A 26,682-nucleotide genomic window follows, 5' to 3' on the forward strand; every position below is an offset into this window, starting at 1 on the left:
AAACATTCAATTCGGATTTGAATTTAATTTACCGAAAAATTTCCGTACATTAAATCTTAGGACGGTCAGAACATTTTAAGGACGCAACAGATCGAAGTACAATTTTAAGTAGTACATAGATGTGCAATAATTCAGCTTCCTTTACATGTTCATGAAGTTCTAAATTTTGAATGTTGATTTCTTTAAAAAACACCTTTTTTTACAATAAAAAATCTCAAAATGTCCGTTAACAATGAAAAAGTTTGACCATGAAAAATCACATATCTAAGAAAAGCAGTCGTTTAATTGATTACAAGAAAGTTTCAGTATATCATGTCAAATTTCTTTAATTTGAGAGTTTTCCTTTAGTTACAAATGTAGCTCCATGTCTGATGGTGAAATAAAAATGACTGTCTCAGAAAGTGGTGAATTAGTTTCCATAAATGACAGATGAATCGAACCAAGCTTAGTGACATACAGTACACAGACTACTGTAACATTGACGCACTCGTCGAACTGTTTGAAAGATTTGTGCTTATGACCAAAAATTTATATACAACTTCATTTATAAATTAATCTGAATTTCATAGCGCGTCGTCACAATAATGAAAGTTAAAAAAAAATATCTATAACCAGCAGATCTATACTTTTATAAAGAAAGTATTTTTGTACAAAAGGGTATTTGTTATAAAATGGTCCTAACTATAGAATAGATAGTATACCACAGAAATCTTAAACGGAAGTTTCGACAATTTTAAACAGAAGACATTTGAAAATAAATTTAACTTTAAATAAACACTGAAATAATTTTAATAATAATAGTAAAGAATAAACCAACAATCTCAATCTTTAAAAGTGTCTTCATTGCACTAACCGACGAGTTCATGTTTACAGTAAAAACAGTGGATGTGACTCCAATAAATTTATTATCATTGTAGTCATGAATATTTATCGCTTATATTAAATTGATAAAGATTTTATCGAGGTCGCACCAACTGTTTCTACAGCTAAGATCAGTTACATGTAACATGATCTCGTCGATTCGCACGACGCAGCCATTGTTTATGACAGAACACACATTTTAGATTATGTATTTTTGTTTCCGTCAGTCCGAAAGTATTTGATCATTTCAACTCCTTTGTATTTCATAATATGTGTCATGAACAAAGACATATGTTCGATTGAACAATGATTTCCTCGTAACAAATGATAGAAATGAAAATGCCAATGACAGAGGTTGATTATAAAAAATGTTTTACTGTGTTAAAACAACTTCGATTTAAACAATGAAAACTTACACGTTGGACATGAAATATTTTGTCGATGATTGATTGATTGATTGATTGTTGGTTGCTTAACATCCAGTGGCAAATATTTCATGCATATTCAGGACGAGAACAAGTTCACAATAAATACAATAGGTAGGTCTTGTCATAATAGAGGCCATTTCGGATGATGGTCGGGAAAATTTAGACTGCCACTGGAAAATAAGGGTATATTGGATAGGGACAGAAGTTTTGCCTTGCAACAGGCTACCTACAGGCCCTCAAAAGAGTTGTTGCAAGGCTTCTTATCGTGCAAAGGTCGTGGCACTCTCTTAACACGAGACATCAGATTTAACGTCCCAATTCTGACCGGACGTGACAGCGAACTTGATACATCCCGCACAGCCAAACGGACGCCCCACTTCGGCGAGCGTTTTACTGCCGGTCGGGAGAAGACCAAGCGACCATATTTCTATTCCCAAGTCACCCTTAGGGAGTTTTTTTGTCGATGAAGAAAATTTAATTATGTCACTTTTGAAATAAGTTTGTCGATAACGTAACTTATTCTGACGGTAAAGAAACGTGAATTCGATCACTACTCTGTTACGGGCTGTATTTACGACTGTTGGCGGCGGAGTTTGAATGATGAAAACAGCTTAGATGCCAAAATACAGATTAAAAAACACACATAGCTAAGAGATAAGCTTAATAGTCTATCGTTAAACCCACGTTCGTCATCTTGTTTTGGCTCAAGAAGCATCCAAAACCCATGTTGCATTACTCTCTCTATCTCGGCCCAACCAAATTCAGAATTTTGATGATTCAAGGAATGAAATGAAACACTGAAGCTCATCATGATTACAGATAAGATAATCAGAAAGGCAAACGTGTCCTTGAACTGAAAAAAAGAGGGGGAAACCATAAGTTAAATCGAATTACACTTACATTGAAACAATTCCGTATATTATACATTTATTAAATGATTATGTGTTGTTTGTTTGTTTGTGTATATTGTTGACACTGACTTTGAATACATCGAAATAATTTAATCGTTATACATGAAAAACGTATTCTTCACGTCCGTAAAACGAACAAAAACTGGTGATATATATATTATATACAAAACTAGTTTCGTTTATAGCGGTGTTCAGAAATATATATTATACATAAAATACAAAAAAAGAGTTTTAAAAGCAGCATTTTCTAGCTCTTTCATTCATCTTGGGACTTTTCAAAACTATGGACGTCGTTATAAGGAACATATAAGTATTATGACTCAACGTCATTGCTCAGAAGACAAAAGTATTATGATGCAACATTGTGGTTCATATACTTGTAGGATTCGGAGTTGCGATGGGGACGCTGATAAACAATATGGTCATACTGAAGTGCGATTGTCTATACATAAATGCGATTGTCCGTACGCTACTGTGTGATGCTATATTTGACGCATAAATATTAGCTTGAATTCAAGATACGTACAGTTATTATAAACAGTAGATTTTTAATGAATATATAAAGTTAAATTCATTAATAATTTAATTTTGGATGTAACGCGTCTTCTTATTGGCTGACGTTATTTTGTTATGAACCCATATACATAATTTAGTCACGTGACCGTGACGTCATCAACGTTTTTTCATGGTTTTTTACGGTTTAAATTGGAATTTAGAATTAAATTATAAGAAATGACTGTAATATTGTTTCTGTCTATTCGAAATAACATAAAAAATGTGGTGCACACTGTTAAATAACCCACTACGCGTGTACTCAGTGTGCACCAAATTTTTAATGTTATTACTTCATAGACAGAAAACAATTATAAAGTCATTCCTTAACTGGTATTGTATAGGGTTGACCTTCATTACCGTTGTATATGTCTCTCATTAGTTCCTAGGTCACAGTAATATTATGATACTGAAAACTTCTATACGAACACATAGGTATTTAGGAAATGTCAAGTTCCATCATATGTAAAAATTAGCCTTTTGTAGATTTCGAAATAAAAATTCGCAATAGAAGGTTTACATTCCTCTATACACCAATCCTTACCGTATTTGGTAGTATTTGAAGTTTATCAACATCTTATTATCTTAAAAACATGGCAGACTGCTTTTAACATACACATTGACATCTACATCGACACGAACAATATTGAAAATGTAGTTTGAGAAGACCATCGCACTACCAGCGTTGCACTTCGACATATCTATCAACAAGATAGCGTCACAATGCAACTATCGCACTTCAGTGTGATCATAAACGCACTTCAGCGTCAAACCATCGCACCATACCATGACCATCGGGGTTCAGAAACCTACACATATATATATATGTATTTCGTCTAAACATCACCCCAACAATATAACTTCTGTAAATTTGCGAAAACATTTCATGTTCTTTCCTCAACGGGATTCAAACTGATGCTACTACTGGGACATCGTAGCACACAGTCACCTTGCACTATGCCCAACGCGTTAGACCACTCGACAATCTAAGATCTACGATAATAAAGCTTTCGGTGGCCGGCTGTAATCATTTCCCGTCCATTTGTATCTAGCGTTATAACACAGTATATGATATATATGGCATGAAGATGGAATTTCAAAAGATCAGCTATATTATCTATCGTAAAGAATCTTACAATTTAATTTAATGTAGGATGCAGTAATAGAAATAACTATATTATATTATATGTATATATGAACTGGTCACAACTCTACGACAGATTTTATCCAGTGATGGTGATACAAGGCTGAAAACACATTCTGCTAAAAAATCATATATTTCGTCTTACTATCGGCCCAACAGTGTACGATAACTTTCCGGAAGCATATTTTATGTTCTTTCCTTGCTTTGATTCCAACTTATGTTTCTGTGATATCGTTACACCAATTGCCTTGTACTGTGGACGAAGCGCTAGACCACTCGACCACCTAGACTCTACGATAATAAAACTTTTTGTTGTCGGTTGTTTCCTTTCCATGTCAGTTTTGTTTTAGCGTCGTAACACAGTACATGATATATAAGGTATAAAGATAGAATTGTTACAGATCAGCTGGATTATCTATCATGAGGGATTTTACAAATTAATGTTGCCTGGAGTCATAGAAAACATTATATCATAAGTACGTCTAAATATAACAATATATACATATATATCTTACTAGGGACACCACTTGTATGTAGATATATAATTGTACCTTTGAAGCTGCATTTTTTGTATTTATCCAATTTTCCCAGAGGGTAGATACAATTAGTTTTTGGTAAATGTTTTCCATGGTGTTTTCGACTTATAAGTTTGAATATCAATTTGGCAGCTTCCGCCTCTCTACATGTAGACTCTATAAACACATATTCTTTATTGTGATGAATTCAGCCCAAAAAATGTCAGGACTACGTCTTGTCGCCAACAAATATTTGTTTTCGCTTGTTCTTCAACAAATGTATCCCTGCCTTATTTTATTGAGCGTCTAAAATAACTGTTAATCTAATGAAGCGTAAGGGAAAAGACCTATAACCAAAACATAATCGTAACAGATACCAGACTTATACAGCAGGTGCGTGTTTTGTCAATGTATTTCATTAATCAACATTTATCTTAATAGCTTATATCGTCAACGAATATATTCACAGTATATCCACTTTTAGCACATAAATTCCCAAAATTGGGTGTTCTGCACAACGATCACATCCTTTAAACGACCATGTTAACTCACTTTGCGACAATAAAAAGCCGAGTTGTTCATGGGTAAAGCACAAATACAAAACGCTTATCTTTCTTATATTTAAAAAAAAATCAGTCCATTTCAGTTATTATTTCGGTGTACAATGTCATTGTATCTTCTTTAGCAACTAAACAATATGAAATTATATGTATGCTTTCGGCTACAAACACTCTAAATGTAAAACGAACATTTTTAGGTGACGAATGTGTGTTTGGTAATTTTGTTTTATTTACTATTATAAAATTATTAATATTATAATCTGGAGGGTAAAACAAAACATCCTAAAACAATATAAGTGCTTCCGCGTTTGAAAACCTTATCGCGTTTGCTCGTAATGATACATTGTACGATCAAATATAAGTTCCCAACCCATGGTTAAATGAAACAAAGCTTCCGCTGTCATGAATCATTTTGTAATCATTTTCTTCTAGCATCATGCTGCAATACTTACTTTTGTCAGTTGTATTGATTAAAATTGTTTCTTTCGTCAATATGTTGAATTATTCTTACCATTTTTTGAATTATAACAAGTTTCGGTCCAAGATATTCAGATAAACTAAACATGTTTAATATACGAATGCTGAGTAGAATAAATGTTAAGACCAATAATATTCTGGACGGGATTGGATATTCAAATAGTAAAGCCATTCCACATGCGTACACAATCATCACTGCCCAATCTAGAAGATTCCATACATTACATATATATCGTCTTAATCTTTTTCTCCTAGCTGAAACAATTGCCTTTAAAGAGAAAATTGTTATAAGAAAATAAAACCTAATATCTACATAAAATAACTTATGACCGAACTATGAACATTTATATTGCAATTTGAAAGCAAATGGTGTACGATTCACTTATGTGTTATAAGTAATACAGGAGTTAAGTCAGAACACCCAATATGTGGCCGTTTCAATATGCATGTTTTAACCTGCAGTTTTCAAAGTTTACCCAAAGGGTATATATGGCGGATTTGTTACCACATAAACAACACAACGGGTGCCACAGGTGGGGCAGGATCTGTTTACCCTTCCGGAGCACCTGAGATAACCCCTAGTTTTTGGTGCTGGTTCGTGTTGCTTATTCTTTAGTTTCTTATTTTGTGTCATGTGTACCATTGTTTTTCTGTTTGTCTTTTTTATTTTTAGCCATGGCGTTATCAGTCTATTTTCGATTTATGAATTTGACTGTCTCTCTGCTATCTTTCGTCCCTCTTTTGAGTCGTTCTATGGTGTGATATTACTATATTGTTTAAGATTAAGGTGAAGGTTGGTACATATTAAAACGTTTAAACCCGTTGCATTTGTTTGCATCTGGCATAAATGACTATTTCTCGTAGTGTTTCTTTTCAAATTTCAGACTCATTATCACAAAAAAGGATTATCGACCGTTGTTTATATTTTTTTTTCAGATCAATTTTACATCAGGTTTAATTGCCACAGTTGTAGGAAAATAATGGAAGATGTCTACCTTTACTACATTTAATATTTCCCAATGTTCGTGTTGCGGCTCAAAATTGTAAATACAACCAACAACAGTGATGCAAAAACATGTTTTAAAACGGCAGAACTCTATCATTATACAGCTATCAAAATAAATCACCAGGATAAAAACATATCTGCAAGTTCTCAGATCAGTTGGTATTTGATCAATTGTTCTCAACCATAAGACACCATATACTTTAAAATTGGATAGAAATTATCAAATAAAAGCATACCCCCTCCCCTTCCCCATAAGGGATAAAATAGTACAACTATATTTTGATACCTGCTTTAATTCATTGAACCCAAGACTGCTCATCCATCCAATTAGTGCGTAGTGGGTGTAATCAATTTCTTGAAATTTGAACAGCAACATGTATGAATATACCAGCAGGAATGTCAAATATCCAAGCTAAAATATAAACAGAATATATGTTATGAATAAAAGATGATATGCTCCATAATGGGATTTATATGTACGTTTGATATTGATTTATCTTGATTAAATTGAATTTTATGTTGATAATGAAACTACCAAAACAATATTCAAACTTCCCATGAAAAGATAATCAAAGTAAGCTGTTTTCACTGTATTTATCATTTCTTTCATGATTTTAGAAAATATCTCTATGTAGTTACTTTTGCGATTGTTCGTTATTTAACATTGAAAACATGAATTGAAAAGGTATGCAATTACTGCTATAACATGCATAAGAAATCGTATTTGCAAGTTTTATATATCTCGTATGATTTTTAACTGAAACAATATTCCTTCTTCTAAATTTACAGGACAGGAATTCAGCTTACTTCGTGAAAAATCATACAGAGTGATTAAAAAAATACACAGAAGAGGATATCCCTGCCGTGCTGGACTTTTTAATTGACAACATATTTGTTGAATTTGGAGGTTTGGTCTTCCAACAGACTATTGGAATCCCAATGGGAACCAATTGCGCTCCTCGTCTTGCAGATTTGTTTTTGTATTCCTATGAAGCAGAATTTATCCACGGGCTTGTACAGAAAGAAGAAAAGAAATTAGGCCAGTCTTTTAATTTTAACTTTCGGTTTATTGATGATGTACTGTCTCTTCATAATAATATATTCAGTGATCACTTAAATTCATTGTATCCAAGTGAACTTGAAATAACAGATAATACCGCTACAGATAATTTGCTTCATATTTAGACCTTTTCTCGAAATGACCTCTGATGGTAGGTTGAATACCAAAATTTATGACAAACGCGATGATTTTAATTTTCCCATAATCAACTTTCCATTTCTTTGTAACTACATCCCAGCAGCACCAGCATACGGAGTATATGTGTCTCAATTGATACGTTACGTTAGAGCTAGCTCAAATTATTTGATTTTGTTGAACGAGAAATACTGCTTTCTCAAATGTTGCTAGACAGGGCTATGAATCAATTAACTTAAGGTCATCACTTAAGAAATTTTACGGTCGCCATCATGAGCTGATTGGACATTATAACAAAAGTGTGTCAGAAAACATATCTGATATTCTTCCTCAGTCCTAATAACCTTCCATCATTACCGAACTGAGTAAAGCAATAACACGACGGGTGCCGTATACGGTACAGGAAATGCTTAGCCTTCTGGAGCACCTGATTTCACTCCCGGTTTTTAGTGGAGATCGTGTTGTTTCTTATTTATTATCTATAACTGTTGATGTAAATGTCTTTTGGTTTTATGAGTCTTTGTTTACTCATTGCTTTTGATTCTTATTGTCTCATATTGTTTTTTCTGCAGCCATGTGGTATACTCCGGTGAATACAATTTACACAGAACTTTTAGTTAGTAAATGATTAGATATTGGTGTATCATGTCTATCTTAAATGGACGTGAATGTTTCTTACCATCTGAATGAAGGCTTTCATAAAAGGAAGATTGTATTTCTGGTAGAACCTATAAGAAACCAACAGCTATATTTAATCTTTTGTTTTTTGTTTGAACATGCACCTTTTGACCTAATCAGCTTAAAAAAATCAAATATTTCAAAAGACACAAATCATAGTAGTTTTAAAACATTAGACAGTTAAACTGGTATATTTTTAACTACAATTAGTCAAAAAAGACACTTGATTTGAAAGACTCTATGAAGTGTATTGAGTAAACAAGTATGGTGCATGACCAACAATTGAACTGGGTTGAACACTTTTTTTCAGTGACTACATCGAAATAAAACAAAACAACGCACTGTGGTAATCACTGTTAATCGATTGTATATACATCGTTTTATCACAGCATTAACATTACTCCCGCAGATTTGCAGTTCATAAATTTAAGTCAAATAAATGATGCTCAGAATAAAATGTTATTATTCAAATCCCAAATAAAACACCGAGGATCTGATATAAGGAACAAAAACAAAAAAAGAATAAAAAATATACACAGAAAACGGAATCTTAAGATTAAGTAACAACTGTATTGTATTTAACGTTTTGCGGACGTCCATTTGTAGTTTTACTGTAAATAGTTTAGTTTACCTGGTGATGTATAGCAGAGACAGGTACACGAAAATTTGCAACAGTAAAATTACCTATTGACGTTAGCGAAGCTACAAGTACAATTCAGTTGTTATCATTATGATAATGCAAAACAACCTATAGTTGTTGATGTCTGTGTCATTTTGGTCTCTTGTGAATAGTTGTCTCATTGTCAATCATACACCATCTTCTTTTTATAAGTACATAATTCCATATCAATCGTTATCTAAGCGTAAAATATCCATCAAAGAAAATTCTGCGAAAACATGTTATCTTCTTTGGCCCCTAAACTAGGTGATGTCATAGGTACGCTTCCGGCGCCAAATGTATAAACTTGGCGTTTTCTGGCTTTTTGTCCGCTTCAGAATGTAATTAAATTTGATAAAGGAGGATTTATAGTTGCAACAAGTGAGGTTTTTTTGGCTTATTATTGTAGATATTACATTTTAATACATTTTGCAATTCAAAATGTCGGCTTCTTTAGTTATAGACAATGATATAAACAGTTTTACGCATACTGTCATCCAATCAGAACCTTTGATACAACATAGTTGCATATACATTGCTATATCTTGGTAACAGTTATTTCTTTTAGTACTTACCATTTAAGAGGAGGAGCTGTTATGTTGATCATCAAAATCGGCATGACAAATGGGTGTATAAGGGCTAACAGGATGAACAACCCAACCTATCCAAATATAAATAACTACAGTGCATGTCTATCTGATTGCTAATAGAATATTGGGTTTTATTTTGTGAGTAAATATGATGGTTTATTCAAGACTGTACTATGCATGCTAAGGTCAGGACTAAGAATTTTTTTAAACTGTTCGGACTCATTGTTTCTTTTCCTACGCTACCGGGAAAATTAGCTCATAAAAAGATCATCACCAAAACTTAAGCAGATTGTAGATGTTAGACCAAATATTGTCAATGCTAAATTTAAGGTAACATTCCGAGTCAGCCTTCTCCTGATATTTAAAAAAAAATATCACGAAAAAGAGTTCCTTAACCTATTTAATACTAGACTTATTTTTCCTTATTGAACGCTTTTCTGACAAAAAGTTTCAAATTTAATGTTTTAATTTCACTTTAATGCATCCTTATAACTTGATTAATGGGTTAATCGCTAGCATTGCAATTAAGTGTGTGATAGGGCTTTTAAAAACGAGAATGCAGTGTTTTTATATGCGTTGTGCAAGAAATATTGGGAGGAAGCCAATAATCAGAAATGATTTAACATTGTTAGGTTAATTTATTCCCCTTTATCATACTTCTAATGCCTTGCATTATCGAATATTGAGAGAAATCCAACAGACAAGATATAATTACCGTCAGTACAAAAAACAAAGGTTATAAGAATGTTTATACTGCAATCGCTGTATTTGAACATTCAAAATGTGTTTACGGTATATTTCTATGTCATATACAATCACTGACCCGATATAACTTTTCCTCATGAATATTTAAAAGTAGTTGTCGGAACTGTATTTAATTATTCATACGACCTCTTCAACCAGTCCTTGTTTTCAATTTATACAACGACGCGAGGAACGACGCGTAGAACGACTCAAACTTATTTCTTTTACAATTGTTGGGAAAATATTTCACCGCAAGATATGAGGCTTTTTTAAAGGAGGAGGAAGATTTCTCCCCAATATTTAAATCAAATAAACAACAGTCACAAAATGTTGTTTTCTAGATTGCAATTTAAAGACAATAAACGTGTATTGATTTGACATATCAACGATATCAGGATTCGGCCCGAAACGGCTATAATGGCACCGATATGAATATTTGAAACAATTTAAACTGTAAAAACTACCGCTTAATTTTTAACAAAACAATTTATAAAAAAATGTTAGATTGATATAAAAAGGGACCAATTTATACTGCTGATTTGTGACGATTCGGTAAAAGTCAGTAGGTCATATTTTTCTGACTTTATCAATCGATTCATTGTTGAAATTAGATATCCCGTTTCACGTGTAAAGCAATTTTATTAATGCTCAGTGCTTTAGTAGAGCATACCTTTCTTATTGGCCACTGATCTTGTATAGTCGCGTAAATGAGCAGTGTATTTTATGTTTTTCATTATCATTTATGTTAAATTATATTCATATACGCATACCTTCCTTTATTATATCTTTGGAAGTAGATAAAGAATTGAGATTAGAAAACGGAACAGGCATCAGGAAAAAAACCCACTAAACATACCAGAAAAAACAGCACAAGACATTCAATGGATCTGAACACGGCGAGAAAACCCGCCCCTAGAGACTAGCTTAGGCTAGACAATAAATGATAATGTATATATGCTAGATACCGTTACAGATGTATCTTTCGACCTATGCTATTCTTTGTCATTTATTCAATTGATAAGGTTAAGGTGATGTCATGTCTGAATAATTGTGTATAATGCGAGTTAAGCTGTGATCGTAGAATGTCATCATATGCTATTGTTTCAATAATGAGAAAACTCCATACCGTATAGTCGGCTATAATGGCATAGATATTAAAATGTGAAACAATTCAAACGATAAAACTAACCGACTAATTTAGAACAATTCAATTACAATATGATAAACATGAACCATTGAATTTTATAACCGATGATCTGAAAATCATTAATATAACATTAGCCTGGGATATTGCTGTATAACACAACCTAGACATTAACTGGTTTTCTTTTCAGTCTAAATTAATTTTGAAATTTAATTTGCGAATATCCACAATATGTAGAAATTCATTAGGTCTTTCCACTACGGAAAGTGGAAAGACCTTTTGTTTTTCTGATTATTATTTTTTTTATTCTGCCGTCTGAGAGTTTTTTTTGTCTTACAACATATCGAATGGATTTTTTGGCCAATGATGTTGAACAGTAATGGGGGTTTCAAAACTCACCCTGTGTGAACGAACACTTATTCTCCCTGCGCCCCCTTTTCTTGTTATCGCTATATCTCTAAAACCGTACAAGATTTTAGCAAACTGTTTTCACCAAATCGTTTATTCAATATGCATACTTATCAAATACCTTACGAAATGAAGATTTCTCCTCACCGTACCACATTTTATTCAGAATATCTGTGACGGTTTTGTTGTCAAGAAAAGCCTTATTTTTCGTCTTAATTGCATCTTCTAAGTATCCATGGTTTACCAAAAGACGACCAGCATGATTTACTGATTCACCGAGCTCATTTTCAACTGAATCGTTGTTTGATGTAGCCTCATAAATAAATCCTGTAATCAGGGTTGCACGCTCAGTGAAATATCTATAAAATAAACATTTAGATGATATAAATGTCAAATCTTTAATCAATGATATCGTCGTCAGTTTTTACCCTTTCCCAATAATGATTGCAAAAATGGAGATGTCTTTTAATTGAGGCATTGGTAACTGTATGCTATGTTTTATACTTAGATATACATGTACATGTAGGTATAGTTCTAAATTGTATTGGTCTTTTAGATAATGTTTCCAAATTCTAAGATAATGTTTTGATTGATAATACATTAAAATAACTGTGTAATGCCACATCGATGAAAGGGTTGGACACATCGAGACATAAATTCTATTGAACGATTGAGAACAGACTGTAATCACTTATAACTACAATATTTTTTCATTCTATTGAAATTATATCAAATGTATGTTTGAATCTATTTCCACCGACATAAAATTAAGAAAAAAATCTAAAAGTTTAAGTTCTTCACAAAATACAAACAAAGTTTGTAAATTATTGCAACGAGTGCCTCATGGATAGCATTTTAGGCATTCTGACCAATTGAGATCTCGGGATTAGGTTTGGTTAGTTTTGCTCAGTCTTTAGTTTTCTATGTTGTGTTTGGTGTACAGCTGTTTGTCTTTTCGTCTGTTTTTGGTTTTATTTTTACCATGGCGTTGGCGGTTTGTTTTGGATTATGAGTTTGAATGTCAATTTGTCTTCTTTTGCATCTCTCATATGGCTTAATAGTTTCAGTAACGGTAGTATAAAACGTATATGTAAAATACATTCACATCCAATCTATACTAGTTTTGAAACAACGTCGTGCATAAACTAACATAAGCGATGCGTTTTGTATATAAGAAACCAAAGTTCTGAAATATTGTTTTCAAAATTGCTAACATTTGAATAAGGGGAAAACAAACATCCGCATTACTTGTATTTGTGAAGTTCGCTATTATATGTATTAATAGACAAACCACTAGGTTAAACGAACATACACCATCATGCATTATACACCTTATAATGTTATAATGTAGACTGTTCCTTTAAATTGCAATTACTAAACTTCAAAACATTATTGTGCCAAACACTTAATCAACAATGCTAAATGTATAATAGGAATACATTTGTTTTGATTTAACGTTTATTTCTCTATTATTATGAGTTAGTGGTATAGAAACTAATATTAGTAATGCAATAAAATAAATTCGCTGTTTCCCAAATGGCTTTGCCTTCTTTTACACATTCAGGATGGTATCTTGGTTGGTATTTTCCTTACAATTTTAATCTATGTGATGTCTCCCTCTGTATTTGTTCATTCTTCTTGTCGTCACTTACATCTTGTAGAATTTTACATCCAACTAAAATGTGACGAATGCGAACCTGAAACGTTTAAAAAATTTATGAATATTTAACTTTCCGAGATAAATGAATTTTTTACTATTTGATTTTTGGGGGAAATGCTTTGATGTACAACATATATGTTGGGTACAAAGTCTCAGTTAAAAACATTCATTACTGTTCTTCCAGGTGGCTTGCAGTCAGTTCAGCACTCTTCATTAGATGTCTGTACAATTCAGTATGATGTTGATTGGTTGAACCGATCCCCATTGTCTGCAATCAATTTAACTGAAAGGTCCTGATTTTACTGCAATTGATAAGTCTGCAAAAAGACTGAAAGACTGACAACGACTAAATAATATATATTTCAGTTAATTAAGAGCTATTTAGTTCAAAATTACAAGTTCAATGTTTCACAATGTACAATTTTCGATTGGTAATTCTCATAATAATCAATATTTATAAACATATAAACAAAATAGATCAACAAAAGTGTATATCGTGGTTTAAAGCTTTTTAACCCATATATAGCTAACTGTAGATCATGGGTTAGAGTCATTTGTAATCATTGTACATCTTCTTTTTCATACTGACATTTGCATATCATTTCCGTTTAAAATAACCGAACGAATGAATCTAACTGGGGTTAAACTTAAAGCAAAAACTGTAAGCACATATACAACTAATAAATGCAAATTGAAAACGTCAAGAAGTATACAGACCAGCCAAAAAAAAAAACACTTAAAACTGTTACAATAACATTACCAATACATTTATATGTAGCTGTTATGGTTGAATCAGTTGATCTGTAACGATAACCTTTACTTACAATCTAGCATATTACATAAATTATTATATGAACAGGTTGCATATTACATACTACAGAATAACAATAATTGTAAAAGAGAGGGGAAAGATACACGAGGGACCTTCAAATAAACTCATCATAGATACCAGGATTGAAATTTAATATTTAAGCCAGACGCGCGTTTCGTCTACAAAAGACTCATCAGTGACGCTCAAATTAAAACATGTTAAAAAGCCCAAAACAAAGTACGAAATTGAAGAACATTGAGGACCAAAAATTCCTAAAGTTTTGCCAAATACGGCTACATTATGAAAGGTAATCCATTCATGAGGTAGAAAAGCTTTAGTATTTAAAACAAATCAAAGTTTTGTTTTCAGTTAATCTATAAATGTGAACATAGCATGGATAATTCAAGTCAACACAGAAGTGCTGACTACTGGGCTGGTTAATAATACAAACGCATTCAAACTGTTAACTCTGTGCAACCTTTTAATACTTTGAAGGTGACTAGAAAATTACATTTTTGATAGCTTAAACTAAACACTGACTTACAAATCCTGTATCTATAAGCTGAGTTGCACCAGAATAAAACTTTTTCCGCAGTAATGCTAAATATATGAGTCCAATGACATCAGAATTCGAGACTTCCCGCATGATATCTATTAAAATACATTAGGATTTAAGATTATAGTTATATGAAAAATCGTTTGTTATGACAACCGTGTAGCTAGAAACACAAGTTCTAGGAAAGATAAAATAAGTGGCAAAGGTCTTTTTTATTATTAACTTGTGTTTACTGAAAAAAATACAGAATAATATTGCAACAAACAGAGCATAGAAAACCCATAAAAATCATTGTCTAGTTTGAAACAAGGAAAATGGGTTAACTAACTACACATTGTACATGTTGAAATTGGATGTAGTATCAATCACCATTTTGTTCTTTTTGCTTATATCCTTTCATTAATAGTGTACACGTTTATAATAAATAAACTTTTTATATAGATTAGACCGTTGGTTTTCCCATTTGAATGGTTTAACGTAACTAATTTTTGGGGCCTTTTATAGCTTGATGTTCGGTGTGACCCAATGCGCCGTGTTGAAGGCCGTACATTGACCTATAATGGTTAACTTTTATAAATTGTTATTTGGAGAGTTGTCTCATTGGCACTCATACCACATCTTCCTATATCTATTGTTTCTGATATATTAATATATTTTTTCTGAGATTTCCTAAAAATATATTCACCTTTTTCCTTCCAATCTGTTGGCAGATAAGTTAACCGGGACAATGCTTCCAAATCAGCTCGTAATCCACAGGCAAATGCAGTTGTCAAATCCTGTAAACGGTCATACATACATGTATATAATGTTCTTACCTATTCTCGATAAATAAACAAAGACTACACTTAAAAATTAAAATTTGTATCGAAACATTGCTTTCTAATTAAAAAGAACCTATATTATTGTAGTATCTGTCATTTATCTAGGTCATCATCTCGATTTATTAAACTTTATGTTAGAATGCTGTACATTTGATTGGTTAATACGAGGAATATAATTTATTCTTTCCCATGGCTTATGCTTTTTACTAGGGATGTCAACTCGACAACGATTTACTAATAGATTACTCCTTTGATTTACCGAGCAATACTCGAGTACTGGCTCGGTAAAACATTTACAAAATGGAAGCACAAAATAATAGGTCGTTGTTTTTTGTAAGTAAATCCCTCATTTTTATTACCTATGTCCACGGAATTTTATACCTTAATGAATAGCTCATTAGCTATAAATATACTTATTAATATGTATTATGGCAATGATCTAATTTTAAGTAATTAGTTAATATATATAGAAAACAACAGTATTTTGGTATCTGTAAAAATAACTTTAAGGATAAGAAAAGGGTGCATGATGCTTTTTTCATTTTCTGAGGGTCGATATAGTGTTTAACGAATTTGTTCTTATTTTAAAAATATTATCTTGTAAACTGTTTCTAGGACGAGGCGATTTTCCAACTTTGTTAGTTTACTAACCGTTCTACTTATTAAAGCATATGCTCTGACGATACAGAGGTAGAGGAATGACTAATTAAGCTAAAAGTGGAAGCCTCGGAAAAGTGGTCTTGTTCATTTATCCTACATCTGTTTGGAGGGGATTATAAATGACAGTTAAACGCAAACACTCGAATGGTATTTAATTTTGTATCAATTTTTATTGATATCTAATTTCTAAGAAAGCAACAACATTATAATATGAACCGATTAGTCGACTACATTTAAGTAATCGATACTCGGTTCTACCGAGCAATACTCGAGTACTCGAGTACTAGATGACATTCTTACATTTTACCCTTCATTTAGGCGTTTAATAAAGTCGGTATTTCATTGAATAAAGATGGTTATTATGTACAAGATGTCAAAGTCTATTACTTTAAATTTAAAATGTGATAGTCAGTTATAACAAAATATTCAGAAAAGAAATAAGCATAGCTAAGAAGGTTATAAGTAGCTTTGCATCGGTTGACAATGAATGTTTCTCATTGTACAACTTTGCGCTATACTCCAATGTGTTTTAAAATTGAGAATGAAATAGTGAATGTTCAAAAAGGGACAAAAAACCGTCCAAAGAGCTGTAAACAGCCCATGGTCATTAATTGGTCTTCTCTACGACGTTATAATTATATTCTTTGCCAATTATATGTGTTTGTGGGTAATTAAATTAATCTTTGTACTAATACATTCACACTCAAATAGATTTATATGTTATGTGTATCTATTTATATGTGCCAAGTTTTGGATTGGTTTTGTTGATATACAGGAAATTTCTTGGTTTTCCTGAACAGAGGATTGTACACAAAACTATTTTCATTTTGCTGTGTATAATATATATGATGCAGGTTTTTTCAAAAAGTTGATTTTCTAAATAATGTTTTATATTTCACAGCGGTATCATATTTAACTTTGTTTTAATCGGTTTATTTCATTTTTACCTTGATTATTTATCACTTATAATATTTATTAACTATGTAATTGCATTCATCACATATCAAATTCATTTGTTGATTGTGTGTTAATTTGCGTTTTCGATTGAGTTAAGGCTTCCATTTGATATTTTATAGTGTGTCTTTCTATGGTGTGATGTTATACTATTGTTTCAGGAAAGGGATAATGTTTGGTACCGTTAAAACGTTTACTCCCGCTGCAAATGTTAACATCTGTTCTAAGTTAGGAATCTGATGTACAGTGGTTGTCCTCTGTTTATGTAGTGCATACGTGTTTCTCGTTTCTCGTTTTTATATAGATTAGACCTTTGGTTTCCCCGTTTCAAAGGTTTTTCATTAGTAATTTTTGAGAGCCATGTATTGCTTGCTGTTCGGTGTAAGCCAATGCTCCATGTTTAAGGCCGTACCTTGACCTATAATGGTTTACTTTTTATAAATTGGTACTTGGATGGAGAGTTGTCTCATTGGCACTCATACCACATCGTCCTATATCTACTTTCACAAATATATATTTATTCTCCTTAAGATAACTATATTGCATAAAAAAAATCATGGAACTGTTGCTTGATCGGATAATGTTGGTAAAGAAGTTTGCAAACAATGAAACACAGTTGAATACAATGTGCGAAAAGGCTACATGTGCTTGTCCTCCCAAGGTGTCGGTAGTTTAGTGTTTATTTTGTTGGTTTATGTCTGTCATATTCAGTTTTTGTTATTAATAACAAGTAAATAAGACAATTAGATTTCTTGAAGTAATTGTTTTTGGCATATCGGGACATTTTATAGCCGACTATCCGGTATGGGGTTTTGTCATTGTTCAATGTCGTACGGTTGCCAATTATTGCTAAAAGAGGGACGAAAGATATCAGAGGGACAGTCAAACTCATAAATCGAAAATAAACTGACAACGCCATGGCAAAAAAATAAAAAAAAGACATACAAACAATAGTACACATAACAGAACACAGAAAACTAAAGAATAAGCAAAACGAACCCCACCAAAAACTAGGGGTGATCTCAGGTGCTCCGGAAGGGTTATCAGACCCTGCTCCACATGTGGCACCCGTCGTGTTACTTATGTGATAACAAATCCGGTAAATAGTCTAATTCGGTAGGTCACATTCATGAAAGGGAAGGGGATTGTAGTTTCGACGTAAGGAACATATCCGATATCATTTGTGAAACGGTTATTCCATAACGGTCAACCAACTCGTGATGGTGTTCGTAAAATGTACGAGGGGATGATTAATAACTTTGATTTGGAACTTTTGGTTTAATAGCTTCCTTGTGAGCAGCAACCCTCTATCAAGAAAATCATGATAGGAAATGCAAGCACGGGCATATCGTATCAATTGGGAGATATATACCCCGTACGCAGATGCTGCTGGAATATTGCTACTTAGAAATGAAAAGTTAACAATTGGAAAGCTGAATCATCTCTTTTGTCGTAACGTTTTGTTTTCAACCGATCCTCATTGTTAATTTCTAGATGTAAGTCAAGATGCTAACATCCACCTCTTTAGAACCATGTGGATAGTTGTCTCATTGGCAACCATACCACATCTTAGTTCTATATTGTGAAACTAAAGCATATAAGGTTCGGCACCAAGATAGAACTGTTCATGCTCAATACGTTATTGGACTAATTGTCCTTAATTACAACCATTAGTTTGATAATGGCACTCTTTATAATTTAAGGGAACGATGTACAATCTATCTTGCGCTATCTTATAAATTGAATGCAAATAGGTTAATATATTTCTTTACTTTAAATACCTGTTCATAAATATATTCAATAGATCGATGATCAAATGCCAGCTGAAAGGCGTCTTCTGGAATGCGCCATTTTTCAATCTTCAAAAGGTACATCGATAATACGTTTACAAACATTTCTTTGTCTGTCTCCTAAAATTGTTTGTATTGTTTTACTTAAGGATATTCGCTCTTCTTGTATTTTTAATTTTTGTCAAATATTCGGTAGCCTCCAATTTATCTGTTTAATGCTAATAAACAAATGTACGCTAACCTCTGCTCTTTTTTCATAATGTTATTACATATAGTTTAAATAGGCATTCATTAAAATCGTATAACATGTTTGTTATTTCCATAGTGCTTTTTTTTTTAAAGAAAAAAGATGTCAATGTTAAAAGGCCACGGACCTAACTTTTGTGCTTTTTGAGTTCTGTTACTTTTATGCCATTCATCTTAAACAGTCTTTTCGGAAGCTTTTTTATTTTGAAACAGAGGAGCGAACACCCTTAAAGTCAATATGGTATAGATAATGAATATTTTAAGGTTTTTCTTGTCGTAGAACACACCGAGGGGTGTCAGGATTGATCAAATGAAAGACCGACCGGGGGGGAGGTCTTTCTTTGAACAATCCTGACACCCCTCGGTGTGTTCTACGACAAGAAAAACCTTAAAATATGCATTATCTGTCTTATATACCGTCAAAAAAATATTGATTTTATAAAGATTTGTAAAATTTAGTATCATATTTTACCGACAACACTAAAGTGGGATATTCCTTTCTAATGCGTTCAGGTTTTAATACGCCCTGCGGCTCATTTAGAATGTGAAATAATTAAAACTCACTAAATGATTTAGATATAAACCTTTTAAAAATTATTATCCATACACAATAAAAATATTACTGTAACTGAATGAAGTACATAAAAGACACAAATGTATTGTTACTATCCGATAACAGTGTATGACAAATACAAGACACATTGTAAGTAGTTTATTGTACCACTTAGCTTATGTAAAAGGGGGAGGGGTATATTTTTTTCTATTTGTTACGTTATTTCTATCGCGGAAAAGTGGTTATTTTTTTAACAATTTTACTTGAATCGAATGAAAAATTCAGAAAGATTGTCTTTTGAATAGCAATACATTTTATTAAAAGATAATCAGGATATAATTATATACCCTCCGCACCCGACCCTTTCGTGGGTTACTCAATAGAATATAAGATTATCTTATTAGTTGATAATTTGATAGAGTAAAAGGTATATATAAATTTAAAAAAAGTTAAGAACTGACACGAAGACGAATATAAATACATGTAGGTCACAGTATGATTTCTTATTCAGTGTGTATCGTTCTGAACATGCATGACATATTTGCCACTGTACGTTAAGCAAGCAACCAAATATCAATCAACCTATTCAGTTTGACTCAATAAGATTTTCAAAATCTTACATACGAATATGTTAAATCTGGATTTATTTTATGAAAGTCTACATTAAAATTTATCTGACACATATGATAATGTTTCTTTATTGTAGCGATAAATTAACAAAACTTCACGTTATTTGTTTCTAAAATTAAAAAGCGGGACTACAATGACGGTTTCTTTTACACCTATCATCGATTGAACTTTAAAAGATAAATTTCCAAATCGGCAACAAAATACTATTAGACGAATAAAGTTTTGAAATAAATCATAGATTGCATATTTATCAAAGAAAATAATGACCTCACACAGGTCATTATTTTATGCCTTAGAGCATATATCATTGAAATATGGTATCGTCCGGGTTGATTCTGAAAAAGAATGACCTGTCGTTCTGAAAGAAAATAACTCCATATATGTATATAAATATATATAAACATTTACAAAACAATCGAAGCGTATCAATGTAGCTTAAAACACTAATCATCCCTCAACCATTTTCAAGTAGCTACGCGTTGTTGTTTACTAACACAGTTTGAGGGGGCACTAGTTAAGAGATAGATACACAATCTAATATATTATTTTGTTTTGCTCAATCATTAATGAAATGGAAATAGTGAAATAATAATTCGCTTTTAGCAGCCAGTATGGATTAATTTTGTATAAAAATCTATATTTATGTTTACATCGATTATATGGTCATTGGATGACTTTAGAGGTCAACTCGATAGTTTATAAGATGGCCTTTAGCTTAAAAATATACGAAAAGAATCTATGTATTTCCATGTCAGTGCCCTGTTAATTGTTTATTTTACACTACATAGTTTGGATAAAAGTGTTACATTGTTTTAAATCAAATATGAGAATTTAATTAAAATCGATGAACATGAATTTTACTGCCTGTGCCCCTTCAAAAATATAATTTTTCACGTTGACATTGATTTGTAGTAGGAACATTCTATTGTTATTAGTTTGAAATTTCAGAATTGTCTTCTTGTTGGAAAAAAGACATTAACCAAATCTGTATTCAAATTTTTCCTAAGATCAGTTACATGCCAGTTCTCATTTTTGGTGTATAAACTTCAACTCTAAAAAAAAAAGCACCTTCTTTTGTCTGCAAATCGGTACTCAAGATCATCGCGTGGTTTATTTGTGTTTTGTGTTGCTTTGTTTTTAATAAAATGCAATTTCTGTTACTTTTAAGAAAGCTATAATAAAACAATATATTATTAGCATGTTAACATAAACTTACGTATACGTTTTGCCTGTTAGAAATTGAGACTGCAATTAAAAAAAAAATGATCTTAAAGGGCTTGGCATGTTGGACCTTGTATTAGTAAAAAATTAGGAAGACCAATAGAGAAAGTATTCTTAAAGTACAAACTGTATAATTGTATACTTAGTCAGTTTTTGTTTTATTTGTTTTTTTTAATTGAATAGGAACATTTTCTTTTAAAAGCAATACATTCGAAAATCGTCACTTGTGTATTGACAATAAATAAAAAACTTCATTATTCATCAATTTCATATTATTCTTCATTGAACATACACTAAAAATGATCTTTATTGAACAATTAATTTGAAATTCTAATGCAACAACGTTTGTAACGTTCATTTTGATTGGATAACGTCACTTATTTACATGACATCAATTGACAATTTATGCTATGGGACATACGCGCAATCGCAAACGGCATATGACATATTTTGAATGCAGATTTTAACGTTGTTTTCTGTCAGTTTCATTAGAATGGAGATAACAATATTGTATCTAAATCTCCGATGGCATCAATTGGGGATTTGATGGTCGCAAATACCCGTTACTGTCTCCGCTAATTATAACGCGTCACCAGTAAACTTAATTTGCGACCATCAAATCCCCAATTGATGCCATCGGAGTTTAAAATACAATACAGTTATATCCTAATTGTACAACTGGAATACATTTTCGGATATGTATCACTCTAGCCCACCCCTACTAATAAGGATATGCTCTCATTTTATCAGCATATTAAAAACAAAAATATGTCAATAGTACACGGATGCCCCACTCGCACTATCATTTTCTAATTTCAATATACCGCGAAATTAGTATCAACTACCTAACTTGGCTTCAAATTAATAAGATCATATCATAGGGAGCATGTGTATATTTTCCAGATGATTGGAAAAACAGACTAACGAACAGACACATCGACCAGAAAACATAATGTCCCTCTACTATCTTAGGATGTACATCAACAGTTTTATAACGTAATTTAAAATAGACATACCTCCGATAACCACATGACATATAAGAGCTTCAAAATCTAAATTGCTTTGCACCTCATTTATAGCTGAAATTTCTTCTGATGTTTCTGCATTCTTAATTGCAATGAGAGTTTCAGATTTTCTGACAGTCCAAGGAGTCTTTAAATTTGTCATATACTCAGTTGCCTTTTCAATGGAGCCATTTTCAAATGTCAAAATAGTAACGTCTGGACTGCTTTTCTACGATAAAAGAAATATAAAAGAGACACAAATTCTATCTTCCGAAAAAAAAAATGAGTTATCTTAAATATTATATATGTTGCCAACATCAATAAAATATATGTTCTAATTACAAGAAAAAGTAGTACATCTTTATTATAAATTCAAGGCGAGGCCACCCTGTGACTTTAGTAAATGTAGAATATACAAACACACATCAATATGCACAGTAAAACTCAGTTTAAAAGCAGCCCCAGTTCAATAGCATAATACTAATAAGTGACAGAAGAAACTAAGGAAACTGACAATGAAACGTAGATTAAAAAAGTACTACTAGCATTTACTAGCATGCCAGCTCTGAACCTCAATTAAACTGATTAAAAAAAATTGCCTTCATCATATCAAAATCAAGCACAAATAAAAAAAAAAAGCTCCCATTAGTGGTTTAGTATCATACCATCATACAATTAATGAGATGAAAATAACCAGCCAACACAAAGTTAAAATTTTGTTTATTCTGATGCTAAACCCTATTAGTAATAGGATAGCAATATTCATTCCAAAATATACCATCCTTAACGACATGCAAAAAGTATCATAATTGTATCCCTTCTAAATAAGTCGGTGTAAAGGTTTGATTAGATTTTGAGGAGAATGACGACATTTTTGTGCTAATTTTAAAATAATATAAAAGTTTGGAAGTAAACTACCTATAAAAAGATAAGTGAATGTGTAAGATTTCTAAATTTTGATTTATATATACAAACGATGCATTTGTATAAGTATAATGTTGTTACCAGAATTGTGTACCTTCAATCGAATAATCGGGAGTAACAAAATACTAGCACTAATTAAAACGTCTTCAGTCAGTCCTCCATTCCGAATGGATATGATTACTGGTAAAACTTTCTCATCTAAAACATCTGAAATTGAAAAGGGTTAGGCATTATAATGCAAATCATTATTTTCAATGATTATTAATCAAACTGTTGCACTATTTCGTATGAATAAGATTAGGTCACATACTTTTCAGTTGTTTAAGTGATAGTTTGAATGGCTCATGTGCCGGAATCGTAGTTTTATGATATTTGCAAACTAAAAGCATTTCATAATAATACCCCAGTCCCACTAGGCCACGATCGCACTACGATCTGTGAAAAAAATGCAAATTTTGATGATCGTTATGCGATCGTGTAGATCGCAGTAAGGTCGTATCACGGTCGTGGTGAGGTGTTCAAGATCGTGAAGAGCGTGGCCAACTTTGAACATGTTCAAAACAATCGTAGTGCGGTCGTGGCGAAATCAGGTCGTAGTAGAAGCGTAGTGAGAGCGCACTAAGATCGTAGTAAGATCGCAATCGTAGCGAGAGCGTAGCGAGAGCGTAGCGAAAGCGTGATTCTATTCGGAGAGACTGCGCTACGATCGCACAGCGACGTTATCACGACCTCACTACGACCATCACGTTCTCACTGCGACCTAACTACGCTTCCACTTCGACTTTACCACGCTGTTCACGACCATAGTACGATTCTAGCACGCCCTTGCCGTCCTCATCACGCTCTTCTTACGACCTGACTACGTTCACACTACGACCATCATTCTCATTGTCATTTTCACATAAAATATATATAACAGTTCCCTAGATTTTGTTTGTTTGAATGTAATTATCCATTTGCTCTCACGGCTCGACCATGCTTCTCGTTTTTATATAGATTAGACCGTTGGTTTTCCCGTTCAAATGGTTTAACACTAGTAATATTTTGGGTTCTTTATAACGTGCTGATTGATGTGAGACAAGGCTCCGTGTTGAAGGCCGTACCTTTGCCTATAATGTTTTACTTTTATAAATTGTTACATGGATGGAGAGTTGTCTCATTGGCACTCATACCACATCTTCCTATAAATATTGATACATCTATGTCATCTCTGCTATCGTTCACTAAAATATTGAGCTTTATGGACCAGCAATAGGTTGTAATTTAGGTTGGATTGGTCGGTCCGACATCTCTGCTTGATCAGAATTTGTTACGTTGCTCCCTCTGCCTCTACATCAACTCCTACCACCATGCCCACGTGTTCTGGAAAATTTTGGTGGCAAGACTGTATTGTTTCCGAGAAATCTACGATTTAATCAGAAATAGAAGGAATTGAACTGTATTGATATGGAACACGATGTTGACGTTATTGCTGAGAACGCAGTAAGATCGCACTATGAACGTGGTATAATCGTGGTAAGAACGTGTTATAATCGCAGTAAGATCGTGTTGCAATCGGATAACTCGTGGTATGGTCGTAGTGAGAAGGTGAAGAGCGTAGAACGATCTTGATAAGCGTAGTGAGGTCGCAGAATACGCGCTGTGAGAACGTGGTATAATCGTAGCGGGATCTTTGTAGAAGCATAGAGAGGACGTAGTAGCATCGTGAAAGCAACAAAAATTTACATGTTTATGCCGCTCATACCGCGACCTCACCACGATCTAAATTTATTTTAGATCGCGGTGAGCGTGGTGCGATCGTGGTCTAGTGGGACTGGGGCTTAAAAACAACATGAATAAAGAATGATAAAGAAGTCGATTGGCAATCATTATGAATTTTTTCTGGGTATTATACGCGTATCCTAGTGGACAGTTATAAGATAGGACATTAAAACAAAATCCGAATCAACAATGTAAAAACACATCTTATTTATTCTAGCTTAACATGAAAGTAAAATACCTGACAGTATAAGATGTATGCATGTTTATTTATATTAACGAATGATGCCTTTGTGCCGATGATAAAATTAAGTAAATTTACGTAATTGTTTTTGATATCGAAAACCATCGTGTTATAATTTGTCAGCAATACAGTATAACATTGAGAATTGAAAAAGGGAATGTGTCAAAGAGACAACAACCTGTCCATCAAATAGACAACAACAGAAAGTCACTAATAGGCCTTAAATTCAGTAAGAAACTCCCTCACCCGGAGGCGTCCTTTAGCTGGCCCCTAAACTAGTGACCTCTTTTTAGTTAAAATCACATATATCATTACATACACGTACCACTATATGTTATGCTATCAGAATACGTACATTCTGCCATTCGGATGAAGTATTTAATTTCACTTTCTTCGGTGTTTGTATCCCCTCTTTCAAAAATTCTAAATCCTTTCTTCACCAATTCCTATGTTAGATTGAAACAAAAAACTTACATAATGTTATTATATCAAACACTATAAAACAAAATATGTTCATACCAAGAAAAACATAATGTCGATAAATATGCAAATAAGAAATTAAATGCACAGGCCAATACAGAACACAGAACAAAAAATTAAAAAAAGAATCCATAACAACAATGAAATAAAACACACGCACAAACAGCTTCACCTATGAGCATGACAATTTATATATCAAACTCAAAACTCTTTAGCGATATGATGACAATGAGTTCTATAAAACTTGTTGTACAACATACTTTCCTTTGATTTTAAATTAGAAAAGGAGTAAAACAAAAAGGGATACCAATTTACATGTACAAAATACGTGTTTGTTTTAAACCGTCATCATCGAGATACAAAGTGTGAAAAGAAAACACGTTAGACGTTAAACTCTACCTTTCGTAACATGGCATAGACAGATCAAGAAAGTTCATCATATAAATCAGAGTGGTTAATGAAACATATAGTATCAATTGCATATGAACACACATTTTGA

The 26,682-nt window shown here is 32.6% G+C and overlaps 1 protein-coding gene across 1 annotated transcript in view; it reads right to left on the reverse strand.

Moving 5' to 3' along the window:
• The window catches only part of LOC139527995 (uncharacterized), an 80,331-nt gene that overhangs the window by 24,966 nt on the left and 28,683 nt on the right, over nucleotides 1–26,682 (reverse strand). The window contains exons 15-28 of the mRNA XM_071323755.1: nucleotides 26,059–26,149; nucleotides 23,796–23,908; nucleotides 22,790–23,006; nucleotides 21,769–21,797; nucleotides 19,115–19,243; nucleotides 15,584–15,674; nucleotides 14,887–14,993; nucleotides 13,465–13,568; nucleotides 11,993–12,230; nucleotides 9,561–9,646; nucleotides 8,329–8,377; nucleotides 6,741–6,866; nucleotides 5,483–5,716; nucleotides 1,974–2,142 (exon numbers count right to left, since the gene is read on the reverse strand). Of these exons, the coding sequence (XP_071179856.1) occupies nucleotides 1,974–2,142; nucleotides 5,483–5,716; nucleotides 6,741–6,866; nucleotides 8,329–8,377; nucleotides 9,561–9,646; nucleotides 11,993–12,230; nucleotides 13,465–13,568; nucleotides 14,887–14,993; nucleotides 15,584–15,674; nucleotides 19,115–19,243; nucleotides 21,769–21,797; nucleotides 22,790–23,006; nucleotides 23,796–23,908; nucleotides 26,059–26,149 (1,783 nt within the window). The remainder of the gene's footprint in view (nucleotides 1–1,973; nucleotides 2,143–5,482; nucleotides 5,717–6,740; nucleotides 6,867–8,328; nucleotides 8,378–9,560; nucleotides 9,647–11,992; nucleotides 12,231–13,464; nucleotides 13,569–14,886; nucleotides 14,994–15,583; nucleotides 15,675–19,114; nucleotides 19,244–21,768; nucleotides 21,798–22,789; nucleotides 23,007–23,795; nucleotides 23,909–26,058; nucleotides 26,150–26,682) is intronic.

Source organism: Mytilus edulis, chromosome 6 (assembly GCF_963676685.1).
Source record: "Mytilus edulis chromosome 6, xbMytEdul2.2, whole genome shotgun sequence".
Classification (NCBI taxonomy): Eukaryota; Metazoa; Mollusca; class Bivalvia; order Mytilida; family Mytilidae; genus Mytilus; species Mytilus edulis.